Source organism: Dromaius novaehollandiae, chromosome 3, assembly GCF_036370855.1.
Source record: "Dromaius novaehollandiae isolate bDroNov1 chromosome 3, bDroNov1.hap1, whole genome shotgun sequence".
NCBI lineage: Eukaryota > Metazoa > Chordata > Aves > Casuariiformes > Dromaiidae > Dromaius > Dromaius novaehollandiae.
The window spans coordinates 35,669,792-35,693,897 of NC_088100.1; the positions used below are offsets into that span (position 1 = coordinate 35,669,792).

Consider the following 24,106-nt stretch of genomic DNA (forward strand, 5'->3'; position numbering starts at 1 on the left):
CAATACAAATTTACTAGCCTGCTACTTGTGCAGATTGATAGCAGCATGTAGTCCAGCAAAAAAGGACGTTTTTCTGGATGACACAGGAAGCATGAAAGCTAATATTTTCTTGTACAGTACTTTCTCCCATTACTTTTAAGCTGTGATTTTATTTCTGTCTCATTGACAAGGGCTTTCATTTCTGGATATTTTGATCCTTTTTTACTCTAAAGTGCTAGCTTTATACTCATTGGTGCTACGCTACTGTATTACATATGTGTAAGAAATACAGCTCCTGCTGCAATCGTCTTAGTCTAATTTAGAACATGACCAGGAGAGGAAATTAGATTATTGAGTATTGCACAATACTATGATGACTGCAACCTAGAAATACTGGCACCGCCTACAGAAAATACATATTTCCAGGGCTTTTTTGGAAGTGATCTGGTAGCACTGGGAAAACTTGCTGATTTATTTTATTTTATTTTTTTTGATTAGTAAGGGACTTACTGCTGTAAGACTTACTCTTTTTTGATTCATAATCTATGAATCTGCTGATGTTCAGAGTAAGGCTAAAGTCAGAGACAGCCTAAAGTCCTATCTTCCCCTGTCAGACTAGTCTACTTCTCCTTTCCAATCCCCTGCTTCTTACTAGAAATGAAAGGAAGACCCAACAGGAGTCATCTTAACACAGTTCCCAGCCCAGCTGCATGCTGAAAAGGCAGAATAAGGTAATGAGGAGGGCTGCATCCACCAATCTTGTCTTGTGGAGGCAGTTTCTTGCACATCACGGGGTAAAGCCCACAGATAGAAGGCAAAAGCTAAGAACCAGATCAGGGGGTACAAATTCAACAAATTCTACTCCTATCAGTAAATGAGCAGCAAACAGTTTCAATCAGATGTGTGAATCCAGAAAGGAAGAAAAAAAAAAAAGAGCGTACAAAGGCGAGAAAGCTAGAGCACAGAGAAGGAAATGAGCACAGGTTCACAGATTCACAGGTTCACATCAAGTCCTGAGTGACCTGAACTGTTCAAGGGAATTTTGCACATGCAGTCTTAGCTGAGCAGAGAAACTTGGGGTTGGGTCTGGTGTATAGGAATTAATTATTGAAATCACTTAAAATATCAGTGCATACAAAAAAAACCTTTTGTAGTTACGCAGGGTTAACATTTCTCTTTAAGATTCATACTGGGTACTGCAGGTAGCACCCATATATCTGTGGCTGAGAAATTTTTTCCAGAGCCATTTCAGGGACCTAGATGCTCAGTTATATTAATTTCAGTGAGAAATGAGAATCACATTCTTTATAGCAGTGCTGGAAATCTCAGCCATGCGCTAGGATGCGCTAAACTGCTGGAAATTAATCCAGCTGAGCTGTTCATTTTGAACTCCTTTATAATTCTAGAGCTAGTAGCTTTTTTGAATTTAAGACCAGCGGAAGCAGTTTTAACATGCTTGCTCTCTCTTCGCTCTATGCCCTGTGCATTTTAATTTGAGATCTACTTTGCTCCTGGATTATAAATGGATTTAAAAATAAACCTTAAAACAATAACCGAGCATCGCTGAATTACAATAAATTAGAAGATAACTTTACTATCAGGCAAACTCTTGCTTATATGTAAAAAAGATAATTATTCCAAGTACTTCATTTTGGCCACTGAAATTACTGATGGGGAACTACAAAATGTAATTTCTAATGGAACAGAAATAGGTGGTAAATCAAAAGAGGAAGTTAGTTTCTACACATTCATTGCTTATCCCACAGAGAACTGCATTCCCAGCAATTCCAGAACACTCATGAAAGAAAAATGATTAACAGAAGAGTTTGTACAATGGAGTAATTGATTAAAATATTAACAGCTGCATCAACTGCATGTCTGCTGTAAGCGTCCCCCCAGTTTTCATGATCACAGTTTAACTTCATACTAGTGGAAATAAAGCTTGATGCTGCTACCAGAGAAAAACAGGCTCTATCTTTGTAGTAGCCATGGTTGTGTACTACAGCTCTGCAGTTTGGCTGGGTCTTATAGTACTAAAGTTTGGACTTGTCAGTTCCCTTGAGTGTTTTACTGTGGTATAATTTTGTTACCACTAGATGGCTCTTATTTTCACAGTAAATAGGGATTTGTTTGAATTACCTTAATTTATTTAACAGGTTTTTTTTTGGTTTTTTTTTTTTTTTTTTGAAGTAAAAAGACAGTGGGGCTTTGAAACACCTATATGGAAATATGGTGAGGTTCTAAAATTTTTTTTTTTTTGGCATTCTGCTATTGCTCGTGAGCCCTGAAAGCAGTAGATATGGAGGCAATGAAAGATTTTTGTACTTTTCTGTATTTGCATTTTATCAACTTTTTGGATTTAATTTTTATTTAATGAAGTTTACTGCCAAAGCAGAGAATGTGTGGTAGCCTGAAGTTCATTCTTTCTCAGACTCATTTATTACTTTATTCATCAAAATATCAATTTATCATGGCAGTATTTAAAAGTTAAAATCCTGCAGTTTTTTAATTTTCTTTACAAATAATTCCAATTCTTTTGGTGGCCATGAGGAGATATGTAAAATGAAGATGGATTAGAAACTGTTGTATGAATTGTATATGGCTGTTTTGTTCTGGAGTTGCCCAAGATCTTTACATAAAACAACAGCTTAACCAAAACTGATTAAGGTATCTGCATGCTAAAGTAATGGTATTTTTCCTCTCCATTTCAATTAAATTAAGTTCACAACTGAAACAGTAAAAACTAAAAACCAAAAACAGATCCAGGCTTCGGTTTTACAAACAGTATAAGGAAAAGTCATGACTCAGACTGAAAATTCTAAGCTTCCTACATTAAAGTAGTGCCCTGATGTATTGTTACTGACTTCATACAGTTTAACAAGGACTGCAGACATACGGTATTTGAAAGGTATTAAATCAGCAGGGGTTCTGAAATTAGAAACCTACGGAGTGCAATAGGCAGTAATGTTGCTGGTCAGTGAATTTCTGTAGAATATTATAATTCCTAGAAATTACCCTCCTGTCTTGAACTAACTCTATAGTGCTTTAATGATGCTATGACCTAAGGTTCACTTACAGCATTGCAAAAATAATCAAAACCAATGTTTTACACACTCAAATGCAAGATTTGGATCGGTCACTCAGGTAAATTGCATAAGCAGTATTCACCCTGTCTTCGCCCAGCACTTATACTAGGAAGTTTTTAATTTCCTGTATTTAGCTCTTGTTCTCAAAAGCCCTTGTTGTATATGCAAGGAAGAGACCAATACCACAAGCATTTCCTTATATGGATCTCATCGTCTTGACGTAGTTTTCATTGTTTTTCCCCCAAAGTTGTTGTATTTCTTTTAATTTCATATTCTTATTTCCTGAAGATAGCAGGAAAAACTTAGATGCAGAAGTGGAAAAGGGAGCTTTAAACCACAAAAAAATCAGAGTGATTGATAACTCTTGTGATCTCCTTCTGAGTCCCATTTTCCTCAGAAGAGTTGCTTGTATAGTCCAAGACATCATTGCATGTGCATATTTTGTTAATGTGATTTTTCTACTCAGTGATTTCCGCATGCTTCCTGGAGATCCTTACTCTTACCATGAATGTCCTAAGTGGACTGTCCTTCTACCATGGTGCCAGAATGACTGACTGAGGGGTTACTGATCTAAAAGAACAATAATTCACATCATGTCTATTCTGCCTTTGGCTTTGCTGCCTATTAACAAAACAATGTAATTTGTTCATGAGATATTACAGTATGCAAAAATGTCTGCTGGTAGTTGAATCTGCAAGATCTCAGTTTTTCATATTTCTACTTATTGCTGGGAGACCATTGCTAATACCAGTCTTTCCAAAACAGACAGTAATCTTTTTGAAGTTGTAGGTATATGGAGAAGGTTACCTATCTGGTTTTGGTTTTGCATGTACATTAGTAACACAGTCTTACCTGGCTCAATATCCAAGGAATAGCTGTCAATCTCCAAATTGAGGCGTTGGGCTGCAGCATCACAGAAATCTTCCAAAACACAGTGTACCGCTTCTGTGATATTGTATGGCACTGTTCTGGCAAATTTCATTTTACTATTGACAATCACACTTCCATTCCTGAAGTTAAGTATTTCAAGTTGTTTAAAACCTGTAAGGTTGGACTGAAGGTATGGAAGTAGCTGCAAAACAGAAAGTTGCTTTTATTTTAAATTACTGTTGATGTCTAGCTGCTATCAATTTCTCTCATAGTCACTTTTCATTATCAAGTACATATATCTATTGCACACTTATTTCTCTGACTTTAATACAAGCATTAAACTCCACCACCAAATTCACTTTTCTGTTTATTGCTATATTCCTCTGGACCTTTGCGTCTTTCCGAATGATGTATTGAGATGGATGTGCAGCAATTTCCCCAATAATGAAGTGCACAGCAGTTGGGGAGTTTATTCATCTGGAATTAAAAAAAAAATCACTTCTCCCAAAAGCCAACTTTAATTATTTTCAAATGTTCAATCCAGGTGGGTTAGAGCACAGCATAGCAGGCGGGTTACTGAAGCAACCTGTTGCCCTACTGTACCCATGGAGGAAATCCGTATCTAATCACATTCCCTTTGCTAAGCTATGATATATTTTTAAAGGCTTAATTTTAAATCTAGCATAAAGACATGAGCTTTAGATGTAATCAGCATTACCATGCTGTTGACATGAATATAAGAAAAAAGCCAAATAAAATTATATGCCAGGCATGTATTTGAAGCCTCCTGAACAGGTAAACACTTTCATGTGTCTCTTGACACGTGAAAACAACTTCATAAACTGCTTCTTCATACTCGGACAGCATCCCAGGCTTGTGTGTGTCCTCCCACTCCCCAAGAAACCACTAAAAACACAGCTTATCAGATTGAATGGTAGTAGGGTCTGATCCTGTTAACATATTGTGCTTTTCAGTGTCTAGTTAGCTGCCTGAGCCAACTGGAATGGACCATTATTTTCCAGCCAAAACCTCAAGGTACAAGCTTACTGTTGCTTCCCCTAACTTATGGAGCAAAAATTCATGTAAGTTAGTGGTGGGGAAAATGTATTTTGTTAAATCGTGCCTAACTGCTATGTAAGATGTTCAAGTTGATCTTCACCCACCAATTGCATGAACTGCTGTTCTAGCGCTTTGTATTCTGGAGAACTCCTATTGAAGAGGTCATCGGAAAAGTGCATGTTGGTTACCCTCAGGCTGAAGAAAACCACTAGCTCTTTGCCTCTGGCTGCAGTTGTCATGGAGCTGGTAGTTACATACTTCAGTGTAGGAGCTGGGGTGGTTTCTGCAGGCTGAGTTCTCAGCACTGAGATATATCCACTGCCGTGCTCCACTTCATCCAGTGCTGCTGTGCTCATCTCACTGACGCCATCTAACTCGGCAGCAATATCCTGCACTCCGGTCGCAGCGCCCACAGGAGCAATGCTGTCAGCTGCTGGCACTGAGGAATCTGTTACTTCAAGGGACTGGTTGATGATAACAGACAGACTGTGGGATGGGCTAGTCGCTGGAGGCAGCACTGCTACTTGGTCTGATGGTAGCACATCTGCAATAGCATCTTCAGGCTGTGTGGCAGAGAGATCACCAATAAAGAAAGGCAATGTTTTTGTCTGAAGGTAAGTGCTGGCTGTAACCAAAATGTCATCGCCTGATGATTCTGGTTGATCCATGATCTTAACTGCTGCAGAAAAACAGGGGAAAAGCAAATAGCTATTTCAAAAAGCAGATCTATCAGACATCAAGCAGGGGACCTAGAGGTACACTGAATTCCCACTGAAGCTTTTTTAAAAACAAGCACTAACATTATCTAAACATGAAAACGTTATTGCCATCACCTAGGAAGTCATACTGGGAAAAAAACACCCAATCCATATGTGTGATTGAGGAGATTTCTGTGGGTGCTGTGTTTAAACAATAATTACACTTGGTAAGTATTTCCTGAGCTATTCCTAAGTGCACTCTAGTTTTGAAGGTACATAATCGCACTGTCAGTTTATATTGACTGAAAGAGTAGACTGCAGCTTCGAGTTGTCTGCTTGGATCAGTGCAATGCCTGAGTCATTTTGGTTCCCTCCTCCTCTTTGAGAGATTAAAGCTGCTATTTGTCAGTAATCATAAAATATGGTTATGCAAAATGGTACAGCATCTTTGGATGCAAACTGTGTCAATTTACCTAAAAGACAACAACAGCATCAGTGAAAACATACCCCAAACCATAAGAAATCATCTGCTGCACTTAAAGCAGACATTTGACCCAGATGCCAAACTTCTATGAGATCCCCACTGGATCTTGGAGCTTGGCATGGGTCTAGGAACTATGATAAATGTAGCTGAAATTCCAGTCTAGAGTGTGATGACTGTTTGAATTTGGCTGGCAGCCAACTAACTACAATAGCTTCACAGAAAATGATGGCCTTTAAGTGACAGACATCTGCCCAAACTGACAACTTCGTACTTTTCCAGTGATACACTTATGTGGGCTTCTCCTGTGGGACTTTTAGCAGTACATTCTAGGCAAAATCACTGATCTCAGATGGTAAGAAAGGAAGTAAGTTTTTGTCCAATTGATGGACTTTTCTCCATCTCTAAACACTAATCTTTGCTTAGTGGCAATAAAAGTACTAAGAACTTTTTTTTTTTTTTTTTTTTTTTTTTTTTTTTTGCCTCTGGAATAACCCAGACTGCAAGTGATGGCAATTATTATATCCATTTAATAGGAATTATCCATAGATGTTCTTTGTTTCCCTTTCTGCTTCCTTGCTTCTAAAGGAATGTGGTCCAAACTTCTCTTTATCATGCTGTTGCTTTTAGGAACGAACATACATTTCCAACAAAGAAAAGCTTAATATAAAACAGCCGTTTACTTTCTTGACACTAGTAATTTAATAAAATGTACTAGTTCCTGACTTCCTCTCTGTATGTATAGTGCCTTGTTCAAAGGATTAATCTAACGTGGACTTTTTCTCTATATAGCCATTATTAAAGCACTATTTTCATGCTTCTGTTCTTCTCCTTACTGATGTATCATATACTGTCATACATAGGCTAAAGCTACTGTGCTTTAGTAGGAATACATAGCCATATCCCCATTTAGTTAAGTTGCCCACACCTCTCAAAACAGATATTTTCTTCCAAAATTGCTCTGAAACACCGTATGTAGTTTTACTACATTTAGCTCCTTGGAAAAAATTTTCTCCCATCCAGTTACCACTTTGCAAAAAGCTTTGCTAACATCTGCTGTATTTTTTTCCCCTTTAGTCATTTGTTCTCTTATATACATTAATATGGTGATTTAGTGACAGTAGTATGTTTAGCTAAAACACTTAGTAGACTGGTTAGTGATTAAACTGTTGGAGTAGGATGTGGGAGTTCTACGTTTCGGTTCTGCTTCAAATGATGTCACAGCATTGGTGATTCAGGAAAAGACTGTGAGACGCACTATGGAATGGAATGGAATGCAGGAGAAGACCAAGTGTTGCATCCTCACTGTAAGCCCAAACTGTCCGTGTTGATCTGGAAACACAAAAGGGCCATGAAGTGGGTGCAGTAAATTCCCATTTAAGCTAGTACAGTTGTGCAGTCTCCTCCTATTTGTTGCGATGTGTAATTTGCACTGATGCCAATATAATATAAGAGCTACAGCCCTAGTCCTGTAGTCTGAGAGGATGGAGCCAAAGAGAATAGCAGAGTATTGCATGGAACAGGGGTTGTGCATGCAGCATGTAACACCAAAGGCTGCACCACAGCTTGGTGCCCTAACACTACATCAAGAACCTGAGGTGCTTTTCTCTCGTCACATCCTCATTGTTGTATTATCAAAGATATGGACAGATTAGGAAAGCAAATTAAAACAGCACAAGCGATATTCTCTTTTTAAGAAAACTCTTGCTGTTATTTGCTACGCTGATAAAGAGTGCAATACACCATTTAAGGGAATTCAGAAAAGATTTCTTAGAGTTTGTACCTGAGACTTTAATGCAGGATCAGCCACTGATGGACTGAAGCTGCAGCTCCCTGAAGCAACCTTCTTTCAGCATGACAATACACGCCTGAATGTTTCGAGGTCTGGTGGATGTATGATTATGACGATATTTGTTAGGCAGTTTACATTTTACAAATAGGCAACTACAGGAGAAAGAAGTACCAAAATGGCTTTGAAATTGCAGCAAATATGAAGCAGACTAATCATACATTCACCATAGATTTGGAATATAGCTATATATACCCTACACATATATATATATAGCCTCTAGGCTATATATAGAATATAAATGTCTTCTAGCATTCTCTTATACACAAGTAAAGTAACTTAGAAGGCCCTGTTTTAATAAGATACCAATCCTTATATATCAGTCACTGCCCCTCTAGCTGAGACAGTCACTGACCACAGATGTGGTGTTTGTCACCTGCAAAGTGAAAGAAAATGGGCTCACCAGAAGACTGCTGAGTGTTTACTACAACACAGCACCATTCGCAAACATCGGGTTACTGTACTCTTGGTCGCACTTTGGCGCGCGCGCACGCGTGTGTGTGTGTCTGTCTGTCCGTCTTATTACTGCTGCAGAACATGCCTACACAAGCCACCCTTTAAAATCAGCAGTAAAATGATTTGTGACCAGTTTATGCCAAGTTTTTCCACTGTCTACATGAGGCTATGTAATCAAATGAATCCTTTTGAATTAAAAACTATGGGTGAAATGTAAAGAAGACCTAGACGTTTGGAATCCAAAACACCCCTTCACATTTGCATTTCAAATGTTAGTTTTATATTACTTTGAAATAACTTGGAACACAAACTATACTTAAACTATTCCTCATAAAGCAACTATTTGCAACACTTTTCCATGGTTTGCCTTGTAGATGATAGGCTTTTTACAGCAGAAGGATTAAAAAAAAAAAACACAGGCAATTATTTTATGAAACCTTTAAATGCATAAACACTGATGATTTAGACATTCTTAGTCTCAGTGTATTTCATTTCAGCATGCAGTTTCATCTACAACACCATGATTTAGGTGTAGTGAACCTGCAGAGAGTAGGAAATAGGAAGCTGAACTCAAATATGCCCCCAGTGTAATCAAAGGTTGAACAATGGCACAGGATTAAAAACTGTTGTCAACAATAAAAAAAACCTCAACTCTAACTCCTAGCCACCTCTTACCCTCCCACAAAGATGTTCACTGAAATCTCCAGATATTTTTGTATTATATGGATAAGGCAGGACAAGCTTGTACTGAGGAGAGTTTTATATCTAAAACTAAACTGCTGTTTGCAAATATGTGTAAACTCTAAATTAAGAGGCAATTTCCTGTGCACGCTGCTATATTAAATCTCTGTAATAGAAGTGCTGCATGCAGGCATTCATTCCCAGCTGAGAGAGTAGAATACGTAGGTCTGATTTATCAGAAAAAAAACTGACTGCAATTTTAACAGCTTTATTTTAGGTAGCTAATTAGTTTGTCCTCTTATATATTTTTTAAGTGAGGAAAACCCTTCTAATTCACTGTGAATAAGGAATTATTATTTGTGAAAGGTCAAATTGCCATGGAATAAGTAAGTTTTTCTAGTGGCTTTGCATTTATAAGCAGGCCCAGGAGGTTATATGTAAGAGAGCCTGGCATTTCATTTCATTCATGAGCTTAATAAGCACTGACATTTCCTATAGGCAATGGACAAATTTTCCAGTTCCACTGACACACATTGTTCTCTATATGAAGACTGCAGTATTATGCTCTATATGCATGTGTTTGTATATAATGATGACCGAAGAAAATAACTATCCAAGGAATAAATACGCACTTAAAAGACTGGTCCAGAAAGAAGCATTAAGAAACTCCTTATGAACAATTCTGCTGACACAAATCCCAGAAGGAATGGTACAGCAAGTAGCTGAAATCAAATTTATGTATTTTGGTGGGGCCTGAAATGGCATGTAAATGCTGCATGCAGGAATGTTATATACAAGCAAATAGATGAAGTGGTGAATTTGTGTTTGAGGTCTTTCATTTTTAACTAGGGTATAAGTAAGATGAGAAGTAAGAGAACTACAGGGAAGAGGATCACTAATCTAACGTTACAGCAAATGTCTCACCACACATAATTACTGATTAAGTTTGCCTTTTTAACTGTAAGAACAAACCAGAAGAGCCTTACTGATGGCTGTATATGAACTCTCCAGAAGCTGGGTTTAGTGTCCAGTGAAACCAGTAGAACTCCTTCTCTACTGACTTCAGTGAACCTCTGCTTACTGGAAGCAAACCCTATCACTTCTTCATCTTCAGGCCTTAAAAAGGTTGCCTCCCTTGCTGTTCTTCTTTAGAATCCTGGCTGAAGCCTTTTCCATACTCTTATTTTTCACAGAACAGCCTGACAGCTGCAGCTCTAGCTCCGATACCATGCAGTGCTCCCATACTGTAGGGGCAGACAGCAAGGGATTGGACAAGACAGAGTTAAGGAGTCGAAAGCCTTGGGAGGAATAAATAGCGGTATGTAGGTAAGGTAGTAGCTGCACAGGATGAGAAGGAGTGATGATGGGAACTTGGCCTTTGGGAAAGTACCAATCTGGGCTACAGCTTATATAAAGGGCTTGCTTGCTTGAATAAAGTTGATTCTGATCCAGCACATTGGAGTCCGTGAATCAGACTGCCACAAATGGCACCCGAACAGGGACTGAAGACTGACTTCGTCCAGGGCTGTAGAGGCAGCGGTTAGCTGAACCGGTGGCGGAGGCCGGCTGAACAAAGAGCTGCTGAAAGGAAGCAGCAGGGGAGCCACTGAAAGGAAGCGGCATTGCATGCAACAGGTTACCTACCGCTGGACGGAGGTAAGCGGCTGGGAATGCGTGGGAGCCATGGGAAACGGAATCTCCCCCCAAGATAGGTCTGTGCTAAACGTAATGCAAAAGACTTTGAAACAGCACGGCAGAGATATTACCCCCCCTCCCCCCCAAGATCTCCAAATGTTATAGATGTGGGCATGCTCGAACTGTCCCAAGATGAATTCTAGCACAATTTATAGCCTCAGTAGGTGGGACTCAATCAGAGTTAAGCTCTGGGATGTGGCAACAAGAAACGATAAGACAGCGGCAGGACTTTTAGCCCCATAGCGTACCATGCTTGAGACCCTGAAAGAGCATAGCAAGAAGAAAACATAGGGGCCGGAGGCACCTGCAGCCCCCACAGCACCTCCGTCAAGCGACATGGTGGTGGGGGCAGTGGGTGGATGGGACTCCCCAGGAAACGACCCAGACAATCCATTTGACCCAGGGCCGATTGATCCGGAACAGGAGCCGGACCTCTATCCGCCTCTTAATACGCCTTGCTGTGTCCATCTTATGGCCCCTTCGGCACCACCCGCCGCCTCAAAAGACGGGACCGCCCGCGAGTGTGGACTGCCCACAACCCCCCCTCCAGTGACCCAGCCTTCTGTGAAGGATCCATGGCCCCAGGGCCGCTTGGTGGGGCGTGACTACACCCGCCAGGCACGCCTACCGCCTTCCTTCTTCCCTCCCTCCTTTCCTTCCTTCCTTCCTTCCCCTCCCGCCTGGCCCTTCCTCTCTCCGCCTGGTGCCGCCTCCACCTGGTGCCGCCATCGCCGAGCAGCAGGAGGAGGAACATGGTGAAAGCGGAGCAGGCCTCAGCCTGGAACCGCAGCACAAGCTCAAATTCAAAGAGCCTTTCACAGATGTCGCCACCACAAACCTGAAGCTCAGCAATCCTACAGACAGAAATGTGTGCTTCAAAGTTAAGAAGACCACAGCACCACGTAGATACTGTGTAAGACCTAACAGTGCAATTATTGATGCAGGAACATCAATTAATGTTTCTGTGATGCTACAGGCTTTTGACTATGATCCTAATGAGAAAAGTAAACACAAGTTTATGGTTAAGAAAAGAAAAAAGAACAAAAAAAAACCACAGTCTATGTTTGCTCCAGCTGATACTTCAGATATGGAAGCAGTATGGAAAGAGGCAAAACCAGAACTCATGCATTCGGAACTTAGGTGTGTGTTTGAGCTACCAAGGGAAAATGATACGCCTTATGACATAGAAGTAAGACAGAAGTCTACAGTCACTGTGACTGGTGTGAGTGTGAACAGTACTGTGTGTGAGAGTGCGTATAGCCTGGGAACTGGCCGGGGCGCGTGTCAGCTGATGAAGCCACCTGCTGCGAAAGGACAGCAGTCCTAGCAGTTAAAGACTCAGGTGGTGTGAGTGCAGTTCCCAGAGAGTGAGAGAGAGTGTGTGATGATTAAAAAAAAAAGAAAAAAAAAAAAAAAAGTTGGTCCAACTATGTCAGGAGGATTGCCCATTCCTGACAAAGGAGGAAAACCCAGCGGAACCCAGCAAGGGACTTTTGATCAGCAGGCTAAATTGTCACACGATTTCTTTTTTTTTTTCACCAAAATGCAAAAGCACTACAAAAAACTTATTACAAGAGACCAGGCCCAAGACATTATTCGAAGTTTCCCCCATTGCCAAAATGTATCCCCGTTACCACCCTACTTAGGGACCAACCCTCGAGGCCTGCAACCCTGCAATGTCTGGCAGACAGATGTTACCCATTAGCCCTCATTTGGAAAACTGAAATATGTCCATGTTTCTGTAGATACCTTTTCCCATTACACTGTCACTACTGCCTATGCTGGGGGAAAAAAAAAAAGCCGTGATGTAATGTATGTCGTCACTGGCTTGCTTGCTTGTTTCTCCACAATGGAGGTGAAATGCACCCATTGTACTCTAAAGAACATGCTTGAAAAACAAAAAAGGGGGGGGAATAGCCCAAGTGCCTCCCCACAAGAGCAGCTATGGAAAGCCTTATATGTTCTCAACCTCTTAAACTGTTATACAGACCAAAGTGCAGTTAATAAGCATTTCTCATGCCCTACGTGGCGAGAACAGCCTTGGGTTCACTACAAGAACCTGGAAACAGGTCAATGGAGTGAACCAGTAGACTTAATAATGTGGGGGAAAGGTTATGCTTGTCTCTCTACAGGTAATGGGCCTCGTTGGATGCCTGCACGGCTGATTCGACCTGTTGACGCATCCCTCGAAACACCAAACAGGGACTGAGAGCCAGTTACGATGAGCCCATGTCGGGACATTTTCTGGCAATACCTGCCTGCCTCATGCAAGGTCAATATCTATTCATAAAAGCTTACAGCGACTACATGACCTAACTAATAAGTTGTAGATAGAATCAGAGTGGAACCCTTTTGAGGGATAGGACTGGACGTTAGGTTTGGGGTTGTGGGTTAAGAAGGTACTGGCGTGTGGATTGGTAATCTTGCTAAGATTTCTAGCCCTTGCTATCTGTCTCCCCTGCTTAATAAGCCTTATGCAGAGAATGACTCGAAGGGCTTTGCATCAAGTACTTGCTGTACAAATACACACTGCACTGGCAATATTTAGTTTAGAAAATAAAAAAGGGGGAGATGTAGGGGCAGACAGCGAGGGATTGGACAAGATAGAGTTAAGGAGCCAAAAGCCTTGGGAGGAATAAATAGTGGTATGTAGATAAGGTAGTAGCTGCACAGGATGAGAAGGAGTGATGATGGGAACTTGGCCTTCGGGAAAGTACCGATCCAGGCTACAGCTTATATAAAGGGCTTGCTTGCTTGAATAAAGTTGATTCTGATCCAGCACATTGGAGTCCGTGAATCAGACTGCCACAGATACCATGCAGTGCTCTATGTAAGTTACTTTAAAAGCCTTCAGTTTATCCTGAAAGCCTTCATACCCCACAGCTATGCTTTGTCATCATGTCCTCACCACCAAAGATGCAACTAAATGTCATTCTGATTTATGATGTCACAAGAGGAGTACTTTGTATCCCAAGAAAATAATACTTAGTAATGATAATCATCTCTCATTATTCTAAGAACATTTCACTTCTACCTTACACTCAGAAAACTAGGAGTACAGCATTAAATTTGCAAAATCAAGCTCTGAAATGCTAAAACTGCAGAATTCAGAGTACTGAACAACCACAGATTGCTACTCTTGTGTATGTTCTTTATGAAAGAATCTTTGATTATATAACTATTTATTTTTCCATAAGTACCTCTGCTTCATGGGGGACAGAAGTTGGTGGTTCTCCATGGGTGAGCAGCAATGCAGCAGTCCCTCATTGTTTTATGAGTAGTTTTGGTATTGAAGTTTGAATTCTGCCCCTCAATGCTGTCCTCATTCTAATTTTGGATGGCTATAGTTAGTTATCCAAGTCTGAACTGATCACCTGAGGCTTCTTTTATAGCAACTGAAGGCAAAAAGGTACAACAGATATTTTATTTTGGAATGATTAGAAAGAAATTCTGACAAGTTACAAGTACAGTACCTGTCCTTCAGAATTGAGTGCACACTCCAAATCCCTGGACACTTTCTCTATTTTTCTCTACCATATAATAGGAAAAATAAGAGCAAATTTTTGTAGATGATGGGATCATCAGACAGTTTTGTGATATTGGAGTTTATTAGTTTGTGGAATGATAAAAACAAAATAGAAGTCACACACTATATAAATTCAAGTAGTATTGTTGATCCAAGGACCTAAAAATGAAAAGACAAACATGAAATTAGAAAGTTAAAACTTGTGATTATCATCAAATCTTGTTATCATATGAGCACTTCTAGACTTGCAAAGAAAAATGGTAACACTAAATACACAGAAATTTTTCATACTGTATGATCACTTTTGCTTGAATAATACTGGATTAATAAATGAAAGTCAGAGAATGAAGAGTATTTTATTTTCCTAAACAATGCCTTGGAAATGATGCAGGTAATCTGATTTTTTTGTAGCTTTGAAAGGAAATCAGTGACTATATATGTGTCTGTGTGACGGAGAGAGATGGAAGGAAACACTTAACCATGCTGGTCCTGTCAGTTTTACAGTATGTTGTATTGTAAGTACGCATTTCAATGTAATTGATAATGATTTTGGACCAGATGCCTTAGTGCTGACTTGGCTTGTTACAGTATCATTGTGGTCAGATTCTGAATCTGAGCAGCTCACAATAGAGCAATGTTACCTGAGAGTTGGCAGTTTAAATACTAAAAACAATAATAACTACATGGTTCAGTAAAATGGATCCATACAGCCTTTAGTTTTTTGTTTTTAAATTCCCTGAGACTTTCATATAACACTGGGGTGTGGAAGTCATAAGACATTTGCTAGTTTCTCTCAAAAAATGACATTTAAAAAAACTATTTGTGACCTTTCTCACCTAAAACCTTTGGATTAAATTACATGGATTTCATTTAACTTTTCTTAATTGTTGTTTGACAGAGGTGATGATGCAAAGAAGAACCATTATTACAGCTGTTACTGTAAGAACAAGAGTGACTGGTCACAGAACTTACTATTATATAATGGGAATCCAAAGCAAAGAAAAAATAACCAGCTAGCTGTTTCTAAACTCCACTCTCCATCCACATGAAAGAAATTTTAGGTGTAATTAATACTAACTTTACAATACTTTAAGAAGAACTTGTCAGTAAAAGGGGAACAACTGAATTGCAATAGATGTGAGTGTACAAAGAGAAACTGATTTGCACACTGGAATTTTTGTATGCCTATTTTTAAAAAATTAGTTCCAGCTTCTGTTTGAAGATACTGTGTGTTTTTGTTGGGAAGGTCACTAATGAGGCGACTAATACTACTTGTTTTCTCAGTTATCTCCTTTGCTGGCAGGTTATGTCCACAATACTCTTCTCCAGCGCTGCTTGAAATCTGCTGTCAGTGCAAACTGCATGGCAAAAAATATGGTTACTAAAGGAATGCCATATATAAAAAGTAAAATTTTTGATAGTAAAGTTGGTTATCATCTGCTATTTGCAAGACTATTGTACAATAACAATATTGTTTTAGTTTTAAAAAAATTCCAATAATGGGGGAAGAACTAAAAAGAAACCCAAATGTGAATGTAATAAAATGAACAAGAAACTAATTCTTTTGCATTCAGGCTTGGTTTAATTAAGTTCTTACTGACACACTTACTGATCTAATCACTCTTCAGAATGAAAGTGAAACTTCTACCTGGTAGGGGAAAAAAACCTCTGAAACCTCAGCACACAGAGTGAAGGACCAAACCATTAGAAAGTGAAATCCCTCTTTCCATTTAGACAGTGGATATTCTTACTTGAAATACTGTTTAATCTTTTGCACTATATACCTTTCTATAGAGTTGGAGAAAGCAGTGTTAAGAACTTAATGGAAAAAATGCCCAGTATCTTCAAGCAGAAGTCAGAACCAACCTTAAAAAAAATACACATACAAAAATTTCGATGATGTGCAAATACAAAAAAAACCTAGGACTTTAGCATATTCTAGATTTTCACAGACCAAATACTCAAGAAATATAGTATAAATATTTTCTAAATTGGCTTCATTTAGGATTTTTTAAAGTCCTTTTGTTTTAATGTTATGACATCTTTCAGATTGAAGAATATGCAGCTTAGGTTGTTATAAGCATCAGTGCCATCTATGTTAGGCTTCTCAGGTATGGCTGAGAGAACCAAAATTGGAAGCTGAAGCTCTCTACATAGCTTGTAGATCCAGAGATGTGATTCAGAGCACCCAAGTTGCATACCTAAAATAGTCTAGTACAGACGGCATGAGTGACCCCCTAACAAGGAATTCACTACTAAAATGCCAGCCTAATCTTATAATGTACCTTCCTACAACAAAAGGATACTGAATCCTCCAAAGAAACAGCTGTAGTAATTTTAGAACATCAAAATTTTAGTACTGTTTCATCGTAATACATTATTTCTCGAAGCCATCATTTCTAGCAAAATCAAAGATTTTTACTAAGTGAGGGAAAATGTATTATTCACGGCATGTTAGTCTCAGCAGTGCAGCTTTGGCTGATATTTGTTAGTATAGGACTATATGATGTGTAAACTTCAGTAGCTTCACATATTTATAACCTGGTAAAGGGTAATCTTATGGCTTCAGCCTAAAAGTCTGTATCATTTACTTAAAAACATTTTTCTTATTTTATTACTGCATTGGTGGCAAGTTTCTAAATAAGTTTTTCAGAATGTTAATATACTGAAGTTATTTGTGATACTGGCCTTTAAACTTCTGAACTTATTTCTGCCTTTTTTATATTCCTTTTTTATTAGAGGATTAGAATTACTGCAATCAGTGCCTGAAGAATGTAAACTTCCTCAAATAAGTTTTTATCCCTTTCGTTTCAAAAAAAATTCATTAACTGGAACAAAATGCAATCAAAGATTCAGCTACCACAAGCTGAGTCATAGCAGCAGCTGCAGCAACATACCCCTTCTAGAGGGAGAGCTTCTATGCACACTTTAACAAAGAAAGTAAAGTAGTATAGGTGGGTTGTAGGTTTGTCAGATTTTAAATACTATCACACAGCAGGTACTCCCTCCCTCCTCTCCTCTGACTCTCTGTAGCCTTTGTGGCTGTTGCTGTCAGCCTACAGAGCAGGTGGGAGAACCCTATCATTTTTTTCTGCTTCATATCTCATGCCTGGATACAGACAGAAAGGTTATTGTATATTGGTTTTAACACAAGACAAGATCTGAGACTGTAATGTGCCAAGTCTCTATTACATACATTACATCTCACTAATAGTAGAGGGTTACCTGCAATCAGTGAAAAGCTTAAGTTTTGGCTAGTAGGATCACTTTAAGGAAGCAATATTATGATGAATTTGGAGGGAGGGAGATGATTGCTTTGGAGTAAAATAGCTCTAACATGGAAGGGAACAAACAGGAGGGTAATGCTGATTACAGGAGAAATGATAGCATTTGGGAAACAGCAGTACCGAGGAAAGGTTAGTTTTGAGAGACCAAAAGGACACGTGAGGTGCATGAGAATTAGCTGCAGGAGCTGAGTAGTGGGGTTGACTAAGTGATGCAAAATGATGACAGTGTGAGAGAGACTCCAGGTATGACTGTGGGAGATGAACAACGTGGTCCCGGTGTGCACATGTGGAAACTATGAGACAGCAATGTGTGCCTATGTCTGTGGAAGAAAGTTAGATGAAAAAGTGAAAGTGAATACATGGCAGAGCATTGAGGTACATCTCCCTGCATATAGGTGGAGAATCAAGTGTTACACTTTTTCACTGTACAAGTGGCTTAGGAGTTTTGCCTCTGGATAGGCAAATTTTCTCAACAGAAATATAAATTGTTTCTGGACTTTACATAGTAATGTCACTTAGTCAATGGAATTACCAGGTGTATAAAAATGCACAGAATCCCACTGGCTTTTGTTAAAGTGCATTCGTACTGCATATTTGGGGGGCACGAACAAGAAATCATATCTGAAGGAAGGAAAACTTAACCTTAAATTAAAATAAAACTGAACGGGAGAAACTGGACAATTTAAGCAAGTGATGTGTTCAACTGGAAAACAGATAGTACTCTGTTTCTCTCATACTTTTCTGCTGAGATTATTCACTTCCATTTAGCATTTTTTAGTATGTTTTGAGGATGTGATGCAACTTTTATTCTGTTTAGGTTTTCTGTTGTGTCCAGGATGGAGATAGTTGAGCAGCAGGCTATCTACATTTGCTATATGCTATTCACATACTCTAGTATTTTTAGGACTCTTCAGGATACATGTAGGACTCTGAGTATTGAATTCAAACTTGAGCACAACAGTGAGCATACTATGAACTTTTTCTTAAGCCTGATGCGTTTTAACACATGTGCGGAAACTTTTGCATTCAACCTTTAAACCTCTTCAGTTTAAGGATAATTTTTAGGCTAATCAATCTTGTATACCATGCTTGAGGAAATTATGCAACTAGACCTACCTTTTCACTCTTCCGAGCATCAGACTAAAGCAGCACCTTCACGAAAAGCATTCTTAGCACATCTGAAGCAGCCAGTGACAATCAGGGAGAGTGAAAGGGTGCAGAGAGAATCTGATGGGGGAGAATGTTCAGAGAACCTTGTCAGTTTATGGACAAAGGGAACATAAGGAAACCAGAAAAACAGGCAATGAAAACAGAGGAGTTCTTACCCTGTATAACCAGTGATGCAAAAAAAAAAAAAAAAAAAAAAGAAATGGCTGGCACGGCTGGCACAAAGAATGGATGAATTCCAGTCCTGGGAACATCTGGAGTAGTTCTTGCAAGAAGTGATGGGCTTTTCTTTTCCATGACAATGCTGGTTATGCCAAAAAGAAAGCTATGCTAAACACACATGGCCCTCAGGCAGCTGGAGATGAACCAGAAGCAGAAAGAACCTGCTAAACATCCAGAAAATTCAGCTTTTCCAGAGATTGCTAGGAAATAACAGTGAGTGAGGAGGACTGTGCAACTGAATTAACTGTCAGGCAGGAGGAAGGGCTCCACTCAAAGCAAGGCTGTGTCAGTATGGGAGCAATTAGGAAAATACAGTTCATGAGTGAGGCTCTTGCCAGTCATGCATACAGGGATGCGACTACCATCCACTCCTCGCCAGTGTTTTTCTCACAGGAAAAACGCTGTGATACACTCTGCAGAATCTTCCCTCCTTAAAGTGTTTCTTGAGAGCTTGAGGATGATCCAGGCTGGTGAGACTGAGATGTACGAGTACAACAGAGGAGCAAAAGGCTTTATTTCCTCCTACATTTCTGGAATGGCACCCCCAGAAATATTGCTTCCTCTATGATGGCTGGAATTTTGGGATAGATGGAGGGTGATGACAGGAACTATTGCTCAACGGCTGTTCTGCCAGCAGAGACTGCTGCCCCATACATGCCAGTTACCCTCACACCGTAATTCTCTGCAGTGTCCAGCCTGGCTTTCCAGGCTGCTGGTGAAGGTGATGGAGGCAGCAGCCTTACCAATATTTTGCTGCTCTATGGAAAACCATGATTTGTCTGTGCCCTAAAGCTCACCCTATCATCTTCCTGCTGACTTTTTTCATCTGCAGGGTCAACACTTGTCTGCTAGCCATGGAAAACATGGCTATTTTTTCATTTTAGATTATACAAACTTTTCTCTACCCAGACTTAGGTATTTGTTTTTTTGACTTATAATGTGTTTTTCTTATGCAACTGCATGACATAAAGCAAAGAACTACAGTATGGATAAAACTGAATAAATAAACATGCAAAAGGGTAATTTTTTTAAAGTTTTCACATTCATCAGACCTGTAAATTTTTCTGAGCCATGCTACTCCTTGCTTCGAATAAATTATTGTATGATACTCTTGTGGACATGATCCAGACCTGTCTGTAGTACTCAAAGTAATTTATCTCCCATGTTTTAAGTACTGGAATTATCCTTATTTGTGCTAGCCTGGGATTTCCTTTATTTTATTTCTTTCTGGCATATCTTTTTGATTTAGGTTTGTGAAATTTTACCAAAATACCCTATAGAAATTCTGTCTTACCCTTAGGTATGTGTTATTTTTTGCTCTGCCAACTTCTAAGTCAATTAGAATAGGATTTTCTTGAAGTGGGCATCAAAAACGCAAAGTGTGTGTTCTACCCTTGATAGTCTGGAAACATTCTGTGACAACTGAAAGTGAAAACTTAAAGGAAAGTTTACAGTACTCATATGTGACTGTGTATGCGTCGTAACAACTGGATCTCTCCTACTCTTCCTAATGGAAACGTGTTTTGCATCTTACCTTGTCCAGTCAGACCATCTTGGTCAGCTTCCTTGAAAGGTTCTGTTATACCAGTCAGCTCTTTCTTCCTCTCTGCTTCACTCTTCTCATCACTGGCTTGCAGGAAACTAAGTGGGGTAAAGCTACCTGTGGTATAAACTGCCAGCGTGATAGCCTGCTCTGTTGGAGACTCAAAGTCATTGGTGATTAATTCATTGCTGGTATACTCATCTTCTGGAGGAAGCAAATAGGAGTCCTCTGGTTTTGGAGGACTGTGAGTGCTACCCAGAGCGTTGAAAGACACTGTGAAACTTTGTTGGTCAGTAGTGGTATCTTCTGTGTCTGGAGGAAATCTCTCTCGAGAAAGTTCTCTGGAAGGTTTGGTAGGGAAAGCACTTTCAGATGAAACAAAATTATTAAAGTCTTCAGGGGCACTGATCTCTCCACTTAGCACAGGGATTTCAGTTGCAAATTCACTGACCAAGATGTCTCCTGTTTGATCCACTGGTGCTGGGCTGGGATAAGCTAGTGGGAGTTCAACACTCACGGAGTCCTCCTGAAAAAGAGATTCAGAGGGAAAAAGATTAATGCAAAGTCATCTGCATTAACTTTCACTGCTAGAAAGGCTAGTAATCTTTAGTCATAGGATCTTGTGAATGACTAACTCCTCATGAAGTCACAGGATATATAAAATGTTTGACATATGCATGTGATCATATTGCCTGTTATTTTAAAATCAGTCAAAGATGACTTTTACTACGCCTATCATTTGCTCTTCTTCCCTCATTGACATGTATTACTTTACTGGTGAGCCATGGTTTACCTTGTAATTAAAAACAGCAAAGGTAATCAAGCAGTAGTATTCACGTGTAAATACTTTAAACAATGTCTCTGCTTTTGCTGTGGAACACTACAAGATTTATCTTTGCAGTATTTATAAAAAGGCAGATATGTATTTTAGTACTAGAGTATTTTTCTTTATATTTGAATATATCTTAGACTGTTTACATTCATTTCTTATGGAGAAATGAATAAAAATCTCACCCTGCATTAACTTACCAACTCGGGGATTGCTAGAGGAATAGTGACCATGGACTGGATATCATTATCGGAATCACTAGGTGGTTTAATAGATTCTGCAAAAAATAATCATATATTTATATATATATACACACAGAGAACGGAATAGTTCAAAGATGGTCACACTGACAACTGATCAAAACTTATAAACTCAGTAAAAAACAGTATTTAAAACAATTGTTCTCCATCAAAAAGATGAGTTTTAAAAATCAATGTTAAGAAGAAAGAGGCATAAACTTCAATTTAAACTGACAATTGTGGTGAAAGTAGGAATTTTATATGCACTATTCTTTGTACTCCTTATATAAATGGGGTAGGCCTGCAGAGGGCTGAACCATGCATAGCTGGATGAATGATTAAAACCAGTTGAATACAAACCACTCCGTGAAATCCACATGGTCTATGATGACTCACTACATTGGGTAAAACTGAAAAGAATTATAGCTTAATGAACAACACAGAGCCCACATCATTGTTACTCTCAGTAGTTTTGGCTTTGACACCCAGTTGCTCCCTTAACCCTCTCTTAGGAGCTCTATAAAACATACATGCATGCAAGTTGATTTCTTAAAACTAGTAATTAAAAATAGCTAGTGGGAAAAAAGTTATTTAAAAATAGATATTGTTAAAATGTTTTACACCCATTAATTTTTTTTCTTGGCACTTATCTTTATTAAATAAAACATTTTAATCATGCCAAAAATATTAGTTCATCTAAACATTTTCTGGCAGAAGAAAATGCTGCTAATTGTAAATGAAATATTATGGCTAAAATTTGCTGAGTGTTTTAACATTATTTTGAGATATAGATAGATACATAGATAGATAGATATGAAAAAAATTTCTAAATTGTTTTCCCAATTTTTAACCTAAGTCTCCAAAACTAGGGCTATGCTAGCTTTGAAAAAATAACTGATGGACTATAAGGGGATATTTACGATGGATTACTGGACATAATAGAGCCTCTGAACCTTCTGCTGGGGATTTTCCTCACCCAGCTTTAGCTCTCTACTCTAAGCTTGTCATCTACACTCCATCTGCGCTTCAGAGAAAGAAATGCCCCCTCACAATGCAAGATTCACACTACCAATTTTAGCTTGAGATCAAATGCTCTTTAGAGTGCTTGCCTTTCTCCTCTGACTCCACTGGAGGGTTAGATAGCTTGCCTACATTGGAGACTTAGTTTTTAGATAGCTAAATCTAGGTTAGAGGAAATCCTCACTTCTTTCTTATTAAAAATAGAAGACTGTTCATACTGGGAAATCAAACTGATTTTGTGAATTTTCATACTATATTTCTTGCTTCTTCTCTTCTTATTTGACTGCATCTACAAAATATTCAGCTTTTCTAAACAAATGACCTATAAAAATAGATCCTCCAATGTGATTAGAAGTTAGGCTCTAAAATTATAAAGGGCCATTTTGTTATTAAATTTAACTTAGATCTAAGCATCCTTTGGATGCTATGCAAATTATAGCAGAATGGGCTATATCAAATGAAAATGATCTGTGAGGGAGGGAACGACCTTACTCAAACTGCATATATGTGCCACGCAAGGTTTAGATCTGTACCAGCCTGCCTACTGACCATCAGTAAACTGAAGTGTTCCAAGGTCCATCGGCAGGGATTTGTCCTCATGGAGTGCTGTGGCAACCAGCTGCTGAAGATCTGTTACTGTGAGTTTAGTTGCTGCTACCTCCTTCTCTTCCTTTGGAGAAAGTGGAGTTTTTTCGTTTTCAACCTTATTAGAGCCAATAGTTGAGATGTCATCTGCTGGGCTTTTGATTTCTGAGCCATCTCTCTCAAAGTTTACCACATATCGTGCTATAGTGCTGCTTGATCTGCAAAGCGAGGATACAATAATGGCCAGTGCAACAAAATCAGTTACTGGTTGAGGACTGAATTTAGAAAAAAAAAAAAAAAATCTGTGCAGCCCAAATATATCATCATCTGTAAAAATAAGGCAGATGTACTTCTTTCTAGTCACATGGTCACCTCCAAATTACTTTTGCTATACCTAAGCCGTTTTTCTTCTATGCATAATTTTTTAATAAAAATTCTGATTTTGAAGAACGTTATAAAAACGTCCTAACATAATCCAGTTAAAGCTGACTACTCAGAGACTTGTAGGACTGATAATACAGTGTGAAGTTATTGGTTATTGGTTCACACAGTCATAAATGCACGCTGGAAGTTACCAGAAGCCATAAACACCTATTGACTATGCAGGAACCTATGAAAAGTGAGTAGACAGTCTTCAGTTCATGGAACTACACATAACCAAAAATTCCATCGTGTTTCATATGATTCTCACTCTTTTGGAGAACAGCCAAGAAAATTAACTAATGTTGGAAGCAAATCACTTTCCACAATAGGAGTTAGCTTGTCCAAGTCCAACTGAGAGTGTATAGATCCTGCTTAGATGTACTAGTTTAAGAGAACACTTGAATTTTTTCA

General features: G+C 38.9%; 1 protein-coding gene across 1 annotated transcript in view; it reads right to left on the reverse strand.

The window, feature by feature from the left end:
- The window catches only part of IMPG1 (interphotoreceptor matrix proteoglycan 1), a 63,873-nt gene that overhangs the window by 8,160 nt on the left and 31,607 nt on the right, over positions 1 to 24,106 (reverse strand). The window contains exons 10-14 of the mRNA XM_026102290.1: positions 23,237 to 23,490; positions 21,629 to 21,705; positions 20,591 to 21,125; positions 5,099 to 5,673; positions 3,918 to 4,137 (exon numbers count right to left, since the gene is read on the reverse strand). Coding sequence (XP_025958075.1) covers positions 3,918 to 4,137; positions 5,099 to 5,673; positions 20,591 to 21,125; positions 21,629 to 21,705; positions 23,237 to 23,490 — 1,661 coding nt within the window. The remainder of the gene's footprint in view (positions 1 to 3,917; positions 4,138 to 5,098; positions 5,674 to 20,590; positions 21,126 to 21,628; positions 21,706 to 23,236; positions 23,491 to 24,106) is intronic.